Source organism: Aulonocara sp. 'chitande type north' Nkhata Bay, linkage group LG8 (genome assembly GCF_057382095.1).
Source record: "Aulonocara sp. 'chitande type north' Nkhata Bay isolate Kocher_YH1m ecotype deep benthic linkage group LG8, A_spYH_male_GT1.1, whole genome shotgun sequence".
NCBI lineage: Eukaryota > Metazoa > Chordata > Actinopteri > Cichliformes > Cichlidae > Aulonocara > Aulonocara sp. 'chitande type north' Nkhata Bay.
The window spans coordinates 16730900-16749501 of NC_141351.1; the positions used below are offsets into that span (position 1 = coordinate 16730900).

General features: G+C 39.6%; 1 protein-coding gene across 1 annotated transcript in view; it reads right to left on the reverse strand.

Moving 5' to 3' along the window:
• Positions 1-303: 303 nt before the first annotated feature.
• Positions 304-18602, reverse strand: part of chst15b (carbohydrate (N-acetylgalactosamine 4-sulfate 6-O) sulfotransferase 15b) — a 39374-nt gene continuing 21075 nt past the window's right edge. The window contains exons 2-8 of the mRNA XM_086303925.1: positions 13784-14389; positions 12079-12418; positions 8218-8358; positions 4691-4847; positions 3296-3452; positions 1750-1897; positions 304-1223 (exon numbers count right to left, since the gene is read on the reverse strand). Coding sequence (XP_086160051.1) covers positions 1024-1223; positions 1750-1897; positions 3296-3452; positions 4691-4847; positions 8218-8358; positions 12079-12418; positions 13784-14224 — 1584 coding nt within the window. The 5' untranslated portion in view covers positions 14225-14389 and the 3' untranslated portion in view covers positions 304-1023. The remainder of the gene's footprint in view (positions 1224-1749; positions 1898-3295; positions 3453-4690; positions 4848-8217; positions 8359-12078; positions 12419-13783; positions 14390-18602) is intronic.

Sequence of the window (18602 nt, forward strand, 5' to 3'; positions counted from 1 at the left end):
GACTCCAGCACTGGTTAACTAATGAGGTAGGCTGGTCTGTGACTGTACAGAGCCAGCCCAGAAGCTGTGATGGAGAGAAGGTTACTGAACAAACTGTTATCCATTATGGATTATCCTGACTCTCTGCACCTCTTACCGTACAGGCAGCAGAGCACCTTCTCTAACAGACTGATTAAGCTCTGCTGCAACAAAAACAGATACAGGAAATCTTTCATACCACATGGACTATTATGCATAATACAATATAACTATCTGGCAGGAAGTCATCTGCCAGATAATAAGTCCTTCAATTTAATTCAGAAACTATTTCTTTTAATTTCCTGTCAAAATCTCTGCTAACATTTAACATGAGACAAACCATTGTATTAATTTTGAGGATAACATATATTCCATTTCACATCTGTGTTTTTAACCTTTTAGTCTTGAATGAGGCCAATTTTAAGACTGCAGTTACACCTTCTTCACAGTAGAGGGCGCTGTTGTTTCACTAATCCATTGTGCCCCTACAAGCTCGTTTCACTATGCCATATTTACAATCCTTCTGATAAAGGTACAATCAAAGTAATTTGTCTCTGTGAGTATAGCTATCTTGGAAGAAAAGGACCAAAACTAGTAGATCTCATCTTTTCTCATCTCATCTTTCAGTCCTGTCGGACGTCTTCCTCTTTAAATTAATTAAACATAAAGAGACAACGTAATATCTTCAGTTTCACTATTTAATTTTGGTACATCTGGTTAAAAAAAACAACAACAACAATCAGGGCCAAGAACAACTCAACTCTCGCTCACACACTCTCACACAAAACCACCACACTTGCTTGTGCTATTTTTCTATCGTTGATTCATCTCTGCTTTTATAACTTAAAAAAATAATTTAAATAAAAAAACATAGATTTTATTGTTTTTGTTTTTTAATGGGCACTTGAGAGAGATGAAGTCCAAAGGGGCTGGTTGACACATCAGTGGTATTTTTTTTTCTTTCTTTCTTTTTCTAAAATAACAGGAGTTGTGATGTTGGGATGTTCAGAGTTTAGAGTTATTCTCCCAGAGGAAGGAGTCATTCTGCAGCACTTTGGCCAATTTTTCATTGAACGGTGTGTAGAAGTCCCGCAGGATGTCTTTAGTGATGGGCAGCATGGGTCCTAGGTTTTTGTCAGCTGGCCTCCTGGTGTTTGACGCCGGGCTTCTTGTGATTTCTGACTCAATTTCTTTTGTCAGCGGCCCTGTGAAAAACACAGAAACATTTCTTTCACACCCCCTCGTTCTGGTCCACTTATTTTGATTTTGACGCAACACTAAACAAATGGAACAAAATAGTGAGAAAGGTAATCACACCTTAGATGGTGTTGGCAGCTCTTTGAAGAGCTAAGTCTGAGCTTTGGGGCAATTACACTGTGGGATAAACCAGTGAGTTCAGAGGAAGGAAGCTTCCACAAAGCTGGAAGGGGCTGTTTTTGGCTGTCATATTCATACACTCAAACCTGTGTGCGTGTGTGGTAAACTGTTCACGATTACTCCTAAGTGGAGATTTTATACTCCCGTATTCTGCATCGACAGATTTTAATTATATCGTTGCATGCCATTTTAAAGTGACATTTGTTTGCACAGGTTTTAGGTCGACGCATTCGTTTTTCTAATAATCACATTCACTGCTACACTACATATCCATATTTGTATGTATCTAGGGCACTGTTTGGAACTGTACTGATCAGAGTCCCCATGACTACACTTACTCACTTGTTCACTTACCCAGGTTAAGGAACTCGAAGACTTGATGCATTGTGTATTTCCTGTTAGAGGCATGGTCTTCCAACCTTAGGACCAGAATTTGTTTCCTGCTGAAGATGGTCAGCCAGTCCATTAAGTACACAATGTATAAGCCAACTTGCAATCTGACCTGAGGGCACAGAAGAAGAAAGTCAACATGAGATAAGAAATTCCTATGCAAGGCACTTTTTCTTAGCAAAGTGGTGCATGCATCCTCTTCTTTAAGGAGATAAACAGGTGGAGGGAGGAAATTTTAACTGCTTTCTTTTTCGTCTTCTCCATGAATTCGGCTCAGTGATGCTAGATGCTGTGTAGGCATGTAAATGTGTAGTGTTTATTATTTGAAGTGAGAGAGGGAGATAAGAAAGAGGGAAACCTGCATCATCATCACAACCAAACTAAATACTTTACGGCCAAACATTATATAGTATTTCAATTTAGTTTTGCATCATAATAAGGTGATTTTCCCTCTTTTGTAAAAGTGCAAATTGAAATAATCTAAAGATTTAATAATCTTTAAATTATTTTCTGGTCAAAACAAGTATTTTAAAGATCTCAACTTGGGCTCTGGGAACACAGGATAGACGTTTCTTTTAATTTTCTGAGGTTTTATTTGAGACGTAGATTAAACCACTACACAATTCATCAACCCCAGAAATAAATGAGCACACTGATCTTTTGTGAGATCTCATCAAAGCATTTGCTCGTAGCCTAACCCTTGTTGAAATTGATTTTTGGATTCCTTTGTGACAGTTCACTGCAGAACAGTAGGTGTGCACAAAATACCCTGTCCTTTCGCCTTTTTAGCGAAAATTGAAAGGCCATTTAGAATCGATGATTACAAGCCAGCTCAGCAATTCCTTCTTTGTTAAATCAATTTGGTACAACAGTTTAGGTCAGACGTGTTCTCATGCTGGGGTTTATTTGTTTTTTTTCTCTAAGACACTAATCCAAGCTCTAAAACCTTTATCAAGAAACCACAGGCATGAGAGTCTGCTGTAGGGACAGCTGTAATGCTTCTCACATGGGCTAATAACTCTTATAGATATTTGCGGATGAACAATTAGGTCATCGCTAGAGAGCAAACATGCTTATGAAGGGCCATAAAGACTGTTGGAGAACCTCTAAATACAAGGCAGCATAAAGGGAAAGCCAACAGAGGACAATCCTCATCCCCATCTCACACAGTCTGCCTCAGGGTGCTATGAGAAAAGCTGACCTAACACCGGCCCGGGCACTGGCTGGCACTAATACGTGGTCCATGAGTAAGAAGCAAGTTCACAGGAAAACGAGCTTTTGTAGTACACAAAGAGGCTTGAGGTGTTGAACTGCTCAGTGGTCCCAAAATGTGCTGCCAATCCTTTCCATTAAGTCTGTCCTGCGAACTTTAGCGTTTGCTAATGAAGCACGGACTTCTCTCCATCTGTCTTTTCTTACTTTCTTCGTTCCCACCAGCTAATCAACTGGTCACTAAGTGCCGCTTTTCAGCGGAGCTTTGAGACAAAAGCAGGAGGCGGGGAACACTCACTGGCATGGCGTTGTTGACGGTGGTGTTGTACACACAGGAGCGCATTGTGAACTCCGTAAGGCACCCCTCAAACAACTGCAGTGACTCTGACACCTTCTCGTGGAAATCCTCTGCAGACTTATTGGCACTACCAAAGTAAAGGTAGTCAGAGTACAGCCTGCAAGACAAGAGACAAATTTGAACATGGAAAAGACATCTCATTATGTTTCAGGTTTTTGTCTTCAAGCATTTACAAGCTGTAATATCACAGATATATTTCCTCTTCTCTGGTATTTTTAATATGTCTCCTAATTAAACTGTAGACAGTCATCATATTGGTCCAGCAAGAGGAATCCCCAGTGCCTCAGCCTCCTCTGACAGCAAATTATTTTAGCTTGTTAAGCCAGCCAGATGTTTATTGATGCTGGCACTGGTCTTGACTCTTATCTCTGTCATCTTAGTGCTTCCATTATACTTCTGTTGTTCTCTCTTAAAATGAAAAAAGATATTTCGATTTTAATTAAGCTGCCAGATTAAGTGACAATTAAATGAATCAAAATAATCATTTGGGGTTCAATTTACTAAAAATTGCTACTCTTGTTTGCTTTCAGCCAGCCCTTGTGAAAGATTTCTCTCTGTAATTAATTTGATCAGTCAGTAATGGGTTCCAGAATTGACAGGCCTTCACAGAGAAACCCAGATGTCCAAATTAGGACCTACAATTTGGTATTTTGTCGTTTCCAGTCAGTCTGTTAATGTTTTGTATTTAGGCTTTTTTTCTAAGTCAACCAAAAGTATTCATAGTGAACTCAACTCAGTTCTTAATGGTTGACTCTATGACTGAAACATGTTTCTGCCCATATGTCAAATGAGAATGAAAGGGAATTGTGGCGACACTGATCCATATAAACTCTAAGTTGCAATTTAGTTTGAAATGTAAGATCGTATAGAGGAAATGCGGTACAGGGTGTAAACTGATCTCACCTAATAAAAATGACACAGCTAATCTAATTGAGCATGCAACTCATTTTTTCCTAGAATTGTTTCGGGGGAGAGGTTCCACGGGCCACGATTTGACAGACAGAAGCAATTACAGAGCATGCTTAGACATTCTCAGAAGTAAAAATCAACATTAACAGCGTTAAGAACCCTCCCCACCCCCGTCTAAACACATTATCACACAGGCATTCAGCTGTAAGGTCTCCACATGTCTGATAAAGGCATCATAATGATACTTTTGTAGCAGCCTGTCTGAGTAAAAGTCAACACATCTCTTGTGACAACAGGTCTTTTGTTTCTTATGAACCTGGAAAATGTCTGTCTGTGTCAGCAGTGTAAACACTTATGATAGGGGTGCAAAGACATGCACATCAGAACTAGATCTGCATCATCGCTAGCAAAGCAGATTTCTCCCACCTTTCCACTGGATCCCTGAGCATGACAATGAAGCGGGCATCAGGCTGCAGGGCATGGATGAAGTCCTGGATAAGGAAGGGAGGTTCTCCCTTTGTTGTGTTGTCATAGAAATATACCCAAGCGTTGTTATCCCACATGGTGGATGCGCTGGCTTCTCCTGGAAAATACAGCCACAGTGCTTCAAGTAAAAACATGCACACATACACAAAAATATTGTGCAGTCACAGACACTTTTAGTTTTTAGTGTAAGGCTCATTATTTGTGTTTTTTGTGTATTTTTACCAAATATACACAGTACAGGATCCCTGTTAAATTACATCAAATTACTGTTATATGTGTTATCTTACACCTAATAATCTAAAACAACATAAAAACATCATACTAATACACTTTTGTATTGTTATTTTAGCGTTACTATTCTTATCACCATAAACGTATTTTATTGTAAAATGTGATGTTGATTGATATTTAAAAAAACAAACAGAATTTGGTATCTCGTTTGGCTTAAATGTAAACTGGCCAAATGTTATTAATCACTGAAAGTTGGGTTTTAGATGGTGGACAATACAAAATAAACAGTTTGGTTATTAAGAAATAATGGGCATGTATTGGGAAAACCATTGTTGTTGTTGTTTTTGCAACTAATTTTTAAGCCTATTTTCATTTTTCATTTCCGTTTTAGTTTGTCATTACCTGCAAATGATTGTCTGAGATTTAAATCACACGTTGTTATGAAACTTGAAACATACAGCCTCTAAATTAAAGCTTGAAGTAAAACATGAAAGCAAAGGTCAATAAAATGAGATGTTCTAAAGCAAGTGCTCAATGGGAGAAAAAAGAAAGAAAAAAGACAAACAGCAAGGGCAGCTAAATAGTACAATGACTGCAGTCTTCAAATCCTTGTCCAGACTGGTGCTCATACCAAGTCAGAGGACATTGTTTCTCAAACAATTTAGGACCATAAACTTTATCAAGCCAAGCTGAGAAATGATATCCTGGATTCATTAGACTGTCTGCGCCTTCATTATCCTCTTATCTGTGAAGCAAAGCTGTACTTGGAAGGAACACAACAGGAGCCTTATCTGCCTCCCTTCCTCAGAAAAAAAGGGACGATAGCCAGGGCCTATTTTTTTGCGATGAAAACGGTGAGAGCGAAACAGGATCACTGTTAATGCTGTTAACACATAAAATGATACACACTGTGATCAAGTCTATTTAAAGGTCTCTGTATCCATTAAAAGGGCTTATTTTGGTCCAGAAGGAGGGCTGTACAGGACAAACAAATGCAGGAGCCAGACTGGTCTCTCTGGTGTTTCATAGTGGCTGGGTCTTGGCCGGGGGTTGAAAAGAATCAGAAGCCCAAGATCCTGGCCATAGGCCTGCGCCGTGCTGGGCTCTCCCAGGGCATCGTGTGAATACTGAGTGGGGTTTTGCTCCCCCACACCCCTCTAACTAGGATTATTTATTTGAAATCGCAAACAAAACAGTGCAACATGCTAAGCTGCACCCAATGCAGCGAGCCAAGTGTGAAAAGCCTGTTGTTGAAAATTGAAATCAGTTTTTCTTTGTGACCGAGCAATTTCTTTGACACAGTGTTTAAGCAATGGAGGGGAAAAAAAGACAGAAACAGATAGTTGCAGAGGGGCTGGAGACAGGATATGCAGATAGAGGAAGGAGGTTTGTAAGACTTCACCACCCCACTGCGGGTATTATTGCTGTCCTGACACACACACACACACACACACACATTCACACACGCATGCACACAAAACAATGATTCCCTTATACAGCACTTCAGTGAAGTGGCTAAGTGAGGCAGACGGAAGTCCAGTATTATTAAGCTGTTAGAGCCTCTCTTTAAGGCTTAGTCACTAGCTCGTTTAGAAATACCTTCCCTCACTGAAGTGAAAGTGGCTGCTACAGAGCGGCCCCATGCTTCATCCTCACTACCTGCTGCTTTAATAGTAGTTTTGTAACATTGGACACAAGATTACAGGCGAAGTTTAAAGTGAGTGTCAGGTCACCCCAGGCCCAATGCTATTGGCTGCAGCCCGACGAGGGCACAGAATGCTGCAGGACCACGTTCTATAGATGGATCACAACAGATACATGACCCGAGTAATTAATAAGATTCTCAGTAGAGAGTGGGGAACAATAGCTGTTCCCTGAAGCAGTGAAAGAAAACAGGAAGACAGAGGTTACACTCAACAGGAAATGTTTCCGCTTAGAAAACTACCAAGAGATGCGATTAGCAAGAAGTCAGGCAATGTTTTACACACTATCGCCTGTATCTTGTTGGCTTAGCTACCCAAAAACATGTTATTCTGATGATAATCAGTCTGTAATAGTTGGGTATTTTTTTGTGTGGGGAAATGCTGATATGCAGTTTCCTGTCATAATGTGCAACTCAAAGTTTGATTTACTGTGCTTGCATAGCACAAAAAGTGCAATATGATATTCAGTGTTTGCATTCTGCGCAATCTTAGTTCATATTAAATGCAAAATGTAGCTGGGTCACTTTGGAATATGAAGGTTTTGATGACAGTTAGATTTGAACTGGATCAAGGAATGATTTCTTTGAATTATACCTGCTCCTGTCACCTCATATTACTCAGTGTATTTATTCAAGAGACATTTCATTTAAGAGCATCAGTTCTTGTTTTCTTGTTCAAATATTGCAACAGTCCGCTTCAAAACTTTGCCTTTGGACTCAAATAAACCACATAGATTTGTTCGTCTACTGCGCAAAATTGTATGTCTGCCCTGAGACGGACTGCTGCCCGCACAGACATCTTGTCCTCTAACTGAACCTCTATATCGTTGCACTCAAGTCATTTCTGTTTGCTTGCAAAACTTCCACTTCTAAATCTCTGCTCCTGCTCCCAGCATTTTGCATAATGAGTGACAAACCAATTGCCAAGTGGTTAGTACTTATATCACATGGCTGCTAATCATCTGAGCAATGGGTACCAGGTTTTATGACCTTTCCCTGCTCTTTGGCAGTCCTTGTTAGATCCATTAAATTACTGCAATGGGACATAAACCAGGAAGGTAATGTTGCTCACATCCACTGGAGGCTGCTGTGCAGTAGGCATAGGGCAACTACAGTATATGTAGGTATTCAGTTGTGCTGACTGTTTAATTCTAAAGATTATAATCTTCCATTGTATAACTTTTAAAGCCTTTGTTAGCAAGTTACAGTAGCACCAAGTAGAAACGACACAGAGTGAATTTTCAACCACCCGGAAATTAAACTAGATTTGGGCCAGATGGTGGATTTGAACCAAGGACCTTCTTACTGTAAAGACCACCATGCTGCCCAAAAATATTTTAAGTCTATTTTATAAATCTCGGTCCCAATATGCTACTAAGACGATAATTATCCATGTTATCCACACTGGCTAACAACTAGTGGTGCAGAGCCCAGTTGGAAAATGCTTCAATAAATTTTAATTCGAAGTGTTGCAATAATATATGTTATAATAGTTTCATTTCTACAAATGGGAGCTGGCTGTCATCTCACTTACCTATGATCATATCAGGTTGGCTGGATCTGCTGGTATTTGCTGTGAGGTTGCCCTGGATTTGGTAAGCAGCCTGATCGAACAAGTCCAAGTAGTCTTCCACTGGGTATCGATCATGGAAGCCCTCACTGAGACGAATGATACCTGACAGAGAAAAAGATGTTGACTTTAGGCAGGTATATTTTAGAATTTTTTGCTAAGTTATTACACTTAAAAAGCTGTTGGAGTGGATACGTTGGCTTTAAATGGGATTCTAGAAGCAAAAGTGGGTGTGTTTTCAGTCCCGCCTTCTTGTTTCTCTACATGTGTTTCTGTGCTCACACTAAAGGGGGTCATTAGGGTTTTGTTGTTGTCCTGACTGCAGGATGACCTAATAAAATCCAAGTAAAGATCCAATCCAAATTCAGCAGGGAGTACTGTCTCTGCTCACTTTCTCGTCTTTCCAATTAAAGGCCAATGTCAAGTTAATCCTTAAAATGCAGGACTAGCAAATGTGTTTTCCATCTTAGCTGCTGTGGTGTACATTATAATTATAATTTAGTAGGCTATCGTGGAGATATGGTTTAGGACTTGGGAGCATCCATGCAGCATAAGGATAATGAGGTAACTCAGGCGGCTGTTACTTTCAGCGATGCTTTGATGGTGTCCTATTAAACCACCTTTTCTTAGGAGGAAAAACATGATTAGAAAACTCAAGTAAACTCTCCAAACACCCAGTCTGCATCATTACTCATCCAGAACGGTCACACTTGTATGAGGTGTGATGGCTCTGGCGAGTCTTGCTTCAGTGCTTTTCTTTTTTTTTCCCCGTCCCTGTGCTTTTTCATATGAATTAGGCATAGAGCAGTTTTCAAATAGGCTGTGTTTCTTGATGGGAACTGTACACAACAGACACATCTGCTTATTAGTTATGTAGCACGGATCGCATCAAATCACCTTTTTACTGCATCGACCGAGCAGCGCCTCGAGGGGGATCGAAATAAATAAATACAAAACAAGACCATTTGAATTCTGAGAGCTCTCAAAGGATGTCTTAAGAGAAAAGTGCTGATTAGCAGCCCGAAGTTCATGACTAGAAGGAATAGAGAGAAAGAAAGTGACAGCAAAGATGAAAGCGCACCCAACGAGGGGGAACAGTAACTGAGGGGGACCTGTGTCCTTGGGATATAACTGCATTTGCTGCTATGCAACATCACAAGCAGCAGAAAACACGGAGCATGAGGCAGACAAATTAAGGCAAACAACTCATCCACAACCCACAGCTTTACGAGCTTCAAATAATTATCAACTCAGATTAAACCCAACATATTAAAATAAGTATTGCATGCAGACTGATCAATCCACCAATTAGGTTTTGTGAGTCTCGAAAGGATTAGGGGCATAGTCAGCAACTGGATAAACTTCAAAGGGATAGATTTGGCTGTGACACTTAAGCCTCTTTTGATATTTGTGGTGAGAATTTGGATGATTTTTTTTCCAAAGATTGTGGCCAATACTGTATGTAGTGCCCTTAACAAGGAGTACACCAAAGCCATGAGTGAATTTATTCAAATCATTAAGTAACCTTTAGACAGACAGCTGCTGGAAAAATAAAATGTCAAATTAGTCATTGTTGAGTAGAAGAATAGCCCCCATCCCCAGAAATCACGGTGAAAATCGAGCGCTCGTATTGCACTCGTGTTATAGCGTAGCTTCATTTACTAAAAGATAATTATAAAATAATCTGAGCACTGCATATACAAAATTCAGTATAAAGCTGTTGTGTTATTGACTTCTGATTTTGAAATCAGAACTGAAAACAGAGCCATCGGTCAAAAGGCAGATCGCTCCCCTAAAGTTTAACTGCTGGGCTTTGTATTTCTTTATTTCAGGCACACATTAGTGAGACGCACGCGCTGACTCACTCGCTGATGTCCGCATCCTGGGCTGATGAAGGATTCCCATTATTCATGAGTCTTAATGACTCTTTCAGTATCAAAGAGAAACAAAAAAAACCTCATAGGTATGATGATCTGCTTGTTTAGAGACAACAATGCAAGAGAGAAAAAGAAATCTTGGCCTACTTAAGATTTTTACTACAAGCCTTATTATCAGCTAAATTTGTAACTAAAAATATTTCAGATGTAAGAGGAAATCGAGTAAAGCCTTCGTGGTGTCTAAAATCACTAAATCAAACCAAACAAGCGATTTAACATTCAACTTAAGGGTGTCCAGAGGGTTTTCTTCTCACATGAGGTGCATTCAGTCTCACTCCCGGGTCTTGCGTATCTTTTAATCCCATCTGTGATGGTGTGGTGGTTCTTTTTACATCACAGATGCTCGTGGAGGAAGAACACCACAATGTCAGGCACACTGTTAGAACTGCCATACGACCCAGATGTCTGCTGCGAGGCGGCTCTTACTTCTTGACGCACAGGGTTTTCTCTTTGTTTGTGCAAATGACTTGTTCGAGTTACCACCTGTTCAAACGCCTTGAGTGCCAAAATTATAAGCCGGAATTTTGGCAGTAATTTGTGTGCGTCTAAACAAACAAGCCAATATATTAACAGATAGTGTTAAACTCTCCATGAAATTGGCCAGTATTTTCACTATTTATCCATTATTTATTCAATATTCTATCCAATAAGAAGTAACAACTTTAATTGCCTTTATGCAACAGCTCTATCATAAAATGGAAAGATTTGTTGTGTAATTAAATAAACCTATAATTGCTCTGTTACTCTTTTCAAGGAGAGTGTAAAATTCAAATTTATGCACAGTGGGAACAGCCCAAATGATGCACCTAGAAGCTGAGGGAAGCAAATTTCACGGTAGAGAGATGTGTCGCAAGGAGCGACTGCAACATTAACGTGCTAAACAAGTGCAAAAAAACAGCATGCGTGGGTTCAGTGTGCCTGAAGAAGCTTCGGTTGTTTTTATGTTCCTTTCAAGTGCTTTCTACCACAGAGATAAGTCTATGTCACAGATGACAATAAAGCACAGTTAATCTAGATCCTTCTGCGTATAGTTCTAGTCGAGCTGTTAATGAGCTTTGTTAGCACATAAGCTTAACCACACATACCAAGATGAGAAAGTTGCACTGGTAAGAGTCTAATGAAGGTGTAGAAGTACGCAGGAGGGGAACAGGGAATGGTTATAATTCAAATTGCTGCATAAAGATTGTAAATATACAATTAGGGATGTTGATCTGGGTCAACTCTCAGGCAGAAAATTAGCAGTTTCTGTTAATTGTAGTGCTTTTGTTTTGAGTATTAATTTCCCTGTAATTATACTGTAATTGCACTGGGAAAAGCTTATATAGCACCTTTCTTCTTAATTTTGAGCACTGAAAGCACTTTCTACTATAAGTCTCATTCACCCAGTGACACACACATTCATACAGTGCTTTTATCTATCCCTAAGCACTTTTATCTAACATTCACACAAACATCAGGGGCATCAGGGTTCAGTATCTTGCCCAAGGTTACTTGGGAATATAAAATATATTAATATAGATACATAATACGCTGGACAGCCGGGGTAGAAATTGGTAGAAAGCCTGAGACAGCTGGAAACTGAACTATATGGAACTAAATGTAAAAACAAATACATAAATGTGTATTTGTTTCAGAAAAGTCTTACTCTAACATTATTGTCAGTCAATACCCAAAGAACTCAAATTACCTACTAAAATATGCAGAAACTGTGCAATTCACGCATAAAACAATATGATGATAGTTATAGCATAGACAATTATGTCACTTAGTGGTTTTGTGGGGTCCACTGAGGCTATTTTACTGCCAAAATAATGACAGTGACTTGAGCTTAGCATATGTCATGGTCCCAGGCTCCCTTACCGCTCAAAATTACGTGTTCCTTACTCACCAAAACGTTTGCGGGTCCACCAGTGTGGCTCTTTGAAAGTTGTGAACTTCACGTCCGGGTGCAGCTTTAGTCTATCATACAGGTCTGTTGTGCCGCACTTTGGCTGACCAATGATATAGAAATAAGGAAGGCACCGCATGCGGTAGAGTTTCCTGTTGTGATGAAGCAAATGTTCGTGGAAAGTGTTCCTCAAGTGCTGGAAAACTGTTCTGAAGCGCCGCGAATAGCGTCCATATAAGTTTGTCCTGTATGGGTCGGAAGTGATATTCCCAGTGTATTCCTCATACCAGCAGGGGTTCTTGACACCAGGCAGAAATTTGCGAGGGATAACAGAAAACATCTGTAAATGCAGAGAAAGCAGGTTGCATCAGTCTGTTAGGCCATTTAGACATTTCACGCAAAACTTTTTGTAAACTCTCAATTATCATCGCACGGTAGAAGATGAATATGTTTGGGGTTTTTTGTATAGCCTACAGACCATTATTTTGGTAGGACTAGGCAAGCACTGTGTGCGTTCATGACAAGTTTGTGCAGCTAGAATGTGGTCTCTGGCAAATCAGACTTATAATAAATTAGAAACACAAGCAAGTGGCTTCATGCTAAATTTGTTGAGCAATGTTCCAATAAACACCAGCACACTCTATCATATCTGTACTGCTGATGCTCAGCCACATAGTCCAGCCATTCATACCTTTTTCCTTGTTCTGGAGGCTTTTTTGCATTCAGTCTGGTCTTGAATAGTTAAAACGACCATTAGCTGAATTGTGTTTGAGGGACTGATTTGGCCAGAAGGGAACATTGCAATTTGTGGCCATAAAAACAATCTAACTCAGATCCATTATCCACCCTCACACTCACAAAAAGAGCTTCAAATTCATTGTTGAGTAAGTGTGGAGGTGCAAACTCACAAAATGTTAACTTTCATTCTGGTAATTTTGTAACCAGATTAACCTCTAATCTCATCTCACACTTTCTGGTAGCACTACACATGAGCATGCATGCATTCATTCACATTGTTAAGATGTTATTTTTTTCTTTTTGTTGATGAAAGGCAGCAAATAATCACGTCACTATGACTTGCTTGCACTTTGTAAGACGTGGCTACTTTAAGGACAATTAATGCCGGATCCATCCACAGATGCAGTATTGATTGTCCTGCAGCCACTCTCTCCAATTCATTAGGTTGTTCAATAAGAAATTAGTTATATTGCAAATAGCCCAAGCACAATCCATTATCATTACGATTAGCAATTAATTGAACTAAGCTTTGAGGTGAGACGAACAGTAAGAAAGCCTCAAGGCCAACATGCTGAAGGACCTCGAGATGGCTTTGAGCTTAAGGGGACCTATGTAATTATCTGGTTTGGCATAAAGAGTTATAGAAGGATTTCAGTGCAGGTTTATCTCTTTATGAATTAAATTAGACACTGTAGCCAATGGGGAATTACACCAGAGTAGCCGTATTCAGCCCTGGGTAGACAGCATGTAGGCAGGAATGCTGATTTCAATCACCTTTTCAACACATTTAATTATAGCACAAGGCTCTTTGGGCTGATTAAAGGAGTAATATAAATAGTTATATAGTACTGAAGTATGAATTTAATCAGTTTTAAATAAATCAATTTTGTGATAGCATTTGATATCCAAAGCCAAAGTCCATGCGTTAAATTGGAAAAAGAATATATAGAATAATTTGGATACTCACATGTGGCTCACTCTTAACCAGTGCTTTAAGCTCCGGAAGCTGTCTACTGCTCTGAAACTCCACCTTAGATGCAATGGATTTGACCACCATTTTAATATGTATGTAATCCTTGACCGAGGAGAGATTAAAGGTTAAAGGTCCTGGGCTGACCAGGCTGCTGAAGTGATAGGGAGAAGGGGTGAGGAGAAGGCCCTTTTTGTCCCCAGTCAGAATGTATGAAGCCGTGATGAGGAACATGACAGCCAGGCCAAACAGGAAGCTGTAGACACGGATCTTTCGGAACCACCCCAGGTTGCTCCATCGTCTTGGTAGATCCCGTTTTACCTCCAGAACTGCAAACAGGTTCATAGGTGTTTCATCCACCTGCAGGAGTAGCGGTCTCTTGCGGTAGTCCTCCACCGTGGAGCCCAGCAGGCTGTACTTGTAGTCCATCTGTGTCATGATGTCCACAGCCTGTGAGTCCCGGGCGTCCCAGCTCAAACACAGGGAGGTGTTATGGAGCAGGAGCCTTTCAGACAGGATGTTTTGAGATGGGTAAATAGCCAGTAGTTGATATCCATAATGGGTTATGGAGAACAGCCCACCTCATCCACTGACTTCTGCTAACTAAATGGAGAGAGACAGAGAAAGAAAGAAAACTAAGTGCGATGACTAGGTGTCAACATTATCTCACTGTTTTCATTATCTGGCTGAAATATTGTAAAAGAGCAGAATTATTATAAAAAAACTCATTTAAACCTCTCTGATTGTGTGAAATTGTGACGTTGCTATATTGTAATTACCTGCTGTGAATACGAAGAAAATATAAAATTGCAGCAGCTCACAAAATGTCAACATTTCTACCTCAACAAAGCGGTATAATCATGAGAAAAATGTAACTAATTGGAATGACTTCTTAAACTTCCTGTTTCAATCAGACATTACAGCAGCGCTCTACTCATTGTCCATCCTCCCATCCTTCCTGTGCATTGGAATCACAATATGGAAGAAACGATAAGGATGAGAGAGACATTCAGCCCAGAAACTATGAGGCTCTCACGGGGAGGGACATAGATATAAGAGATACGCAGCCGGGCCTGGACCACAGGAGGGATTATATTATCAGAAAATAGTATTCCTCACTGTGATGTCACTTGGATCAACACTCACCTGCAGATAAAAAAGAACGCCAATGTCTAAAGGGTGAAAGAAATGTTGATCTTTAAAGATAATGCTCTCGCAGTACTACCTTCTGGTTTTATCCTTGAGGTTTTCTTTGTGTCTAAAGGTAAGCCATAATGATTTGCTCTGAACAAAATACAGCAGGATGACAAAAAGGATACTTTTTAAAAGGGTGAGCAGAATGATTTTATAGCTGAAGGCTTTGGAAATGTTTCCCATCTTCACACTTGGAGCTGCATATATATATATATATATTATACCCATGCAGTTGAAGCTGATGTATGCCATTCCTGCTCTTGCTCGCATACATCATAAGATAAGGGCACCGTGGAAGTGAGTCATTGCTCGTCCTCACAGCTGCTGATATTGTCTACCCCCAGCTACCCATTGCAGCTCTGTATTCCAGCAGCTTGCAGGCAGAGCTGATAAGAAGACGGAGTGACTGCCTCCCTGCTCAAGCAATGTCATTTACCCCCCGCTGGGCCATCAGGTTCACCCCACAGCAACAGTCTTTCTAGGAAACAGGTGTCGAAATAACAAGCTCTGCTCTGAAAAGGTTCCTTTCCAACCTACAAGAAGTTCACCTGACAGTACCTTCAGTTTGGAAAAGAAAGACGCAGATGTAAAATATGTTTTTGCTTTACGCCAGCAAAATAATGGATCTTAATCGATAGATTCTTCAGTTAAAGGATTGTACACTATAATCACAGCACTAAAGTTAGGATGACATTTACAGAATTAGACCTAACAAGCCCGCTGATTACTGTTGATGAGCATATCACTCTTCTGTATCACTCTTCTGTTCTGTTCCTTTATCAGTCAATTGGGGGTCATGGCAAAGACTACAAGGATGATCGAGACAGGTAAAACAGATGGATGGAAAATGCAAAAGCAAATAAGGGACGGTGTCATTGACACAACAATGTCACTCTCAAGGGAAGTTGCATCTAAATCAATCAGTCAGCTAGCTGTAGCAGTGGGTGACTGGCAGCTTGACAAATCTGCTATACTCATAAAGCAAATATGTTGCTCCTGTCCATCAAGTATGATGAAATAGCTTAACTGGAACTGAAATATGTGTAGAGGGCAGTGGACAAAGAGAACACAAAGTTGCATCATCTACCTTTTTCAGCTGATAAACCTTTAAATCTGTAATAATTAAAGCATGGATTTGAAGACTATCTGCACTGAAGGCCACCCGTCACATTCATTTTTCCACCTTTAGCATCCTTAATGCCTCTGAACACTGCCTGTAAGAAAGTAGCTGAAAAGTTTTTTTGCAACTAAGTTTTAAAGCATTAGTAATAATTCTTTCAATAATGTGTAATTAATCTATATTAAGCATTAAAAAATCTTAAACTATTATCTGGCCACTAGCTATTCAGTTCAATTCTTCCTATTAAATTCAGTGTACTGATACTGTGTTGCACCAACAACAAAAGTCAACCAAACAAATTTAAAGAGGAAACACAAAAATCTAGGTATAGTTTTACTGCTGATATCTATCTGTACTGACATCTATAAATAAGAGAAACACCCTTCAATCATCAATATTATTATGGGTGTTGACTTTGCATAGTTTGTTCACCAGCTTCCCTTGGCAGCACACATGTTTGAAACGCCACAGACACAACAACCAGCTGAGCAGAATCGCGTGAAGCATAAAAAAAAAAAAAAAAATACAAATAAATATTATGGAAATCTGTTTATGTTTCATGTCTTTAAAAGAAGAAGAAAAATGGCATAAGAAATATTGGATTTTTTTTTTTTTAATTGACAAATATTGGTATCTGTCCTAAGAGTCCTATTGATCGGGCTCCAATGCCCTGCAGCTTGTGAGTAGTGAGACTAAACCTCTTTTGAAGAAAGAAATCTCATCTGCAAATATGTCTTTACTCAAATGTAATGCAAATGACTGTGTGTGTGTTTTTTAAAGATAAAACTTGATATCAGACTAGGCTGAGATGTTTTAGCTATGAATAAAAAAAAATTGTGTGCATCTATCTGAATAGAACAGATTTGAGTGCAATATAGTATAAAACCATTTGTGTGCGTGTTCTAGTATAAAACCTGTTGAAAAGCTTTTTGTGCGTGCATCAGTACTTCATTTTCAGGTCTTTTTCAAACCACAGAATAATAAGACAGGATAAATTTGATAATACGATTTCGTGCTTTGTAAAATTAATAATGATCACTAAATATTTAATAAATTATTATCGCACAATCAATATCACCAGTAGTTTCAGATTTTATTTGAAATTGGCACTGAGAAATGAAATATCACTCATGTAGGGAGACCGCAGGTCAGGAAACTGGTTTGGCTGGAAAGATCAAACACATAACCACACAGATAACTCAAATTCATAATAACTGTAATTAACTTTGAATACATAAGCCTCAGTAGTAGTGGTGTACGTGCTGCGCTGACGGCTCCTTCCCTGTGTGGTACAAATGGAATTGGCCACAGTCTTAATAACTCATGAATGCGAGGCCTCTCCATACTATCTACCCTGTCATTTAGGGACATATCAGCACAGCCAATCAGGCTGATTTGTTTAAAGTCTGCTGTCTGCTTTCCTCCAAGCTTCCCATCCCGGCTCTGGAAAAAAACAGCCCTCCTCACACCAGCAGTTAATTGCTATTCTCTTTTGTACTTTCCCTTCTTTCACAAACAATTATTTTCTTTGTGTTTATTTCTGTCAATACAAAAATGTTTCTTTGTGTGAAAAGTTGCTGTGTGTAACTCATTTTTTGGCCAATCTGAATCTATTGTTGGCGATCACTATCACGCTATTGGCTGTAGCAAATCAAATTTAAACAGGCTATGCTACAGCTTTTCTAATGTTCTGAAGATGAAAATTTGCTTTCTTTGGTATTGATTTTGCACACACACAAAAAATGGAAAAGTGGTCTCATTCTTAGAGAAAGCGAATGACAAAAACACTCAACAGCCCTTTAACCATTCATTGCTCAAACCACAGCAAGGAATTATTGTTATACCTGGCTGGAGAAACAGTCTGTGTAGCAGAGAGTGCACTGTCCTACTTCCTCAGCTCTCTGATATTTCAAATGGTGGAAATTAATTGCTGGCCTGCTGATGGGCCGTCTTTGTTTTGATTCAAAGCAAACCAGTAGTGCTTTCTCAGGCTACGGAGAACTCACAGGAAACGTTTAAAATACCATCGCTGTCTTCATTTTTGACTCATGGAGAAGATTAAAAGGCCTTGTTTCTACTGGGTTTAGCACTAACCCATTTTCAGAGGAAATGCTTTCTCTTTGAAACATTGTGCAAGAAACTCTTGAAGATGTTCCGCAAGATAAGTTGGCCGAGTATATGTTTGTGTCCTCTTGTGTCTCCGGGCGTTCTTAAAATGTCAGACTATCTTTTAATATTCAGTGCTGTTTACACTGCACGATAGCTAAAACTTCACTTATCTGGAGAAGCAACAGGCAGATTAGAAGTTGCACTCGTGGCTGGGATGCAGTGAAGCGAAATGCTATATGAGGTTTTGCACAGGGTCAGTTGATAAGCTCAGGCGAGCCCGATTCATATCACCAGAAAGACTCAATGAAAAATGGTTGAATCCTCAAGCATTTATTAGTCACCGGAAACCCAATCCATAATCAAGTGTTCAATCAGAAATGTGGGTGATGAAGG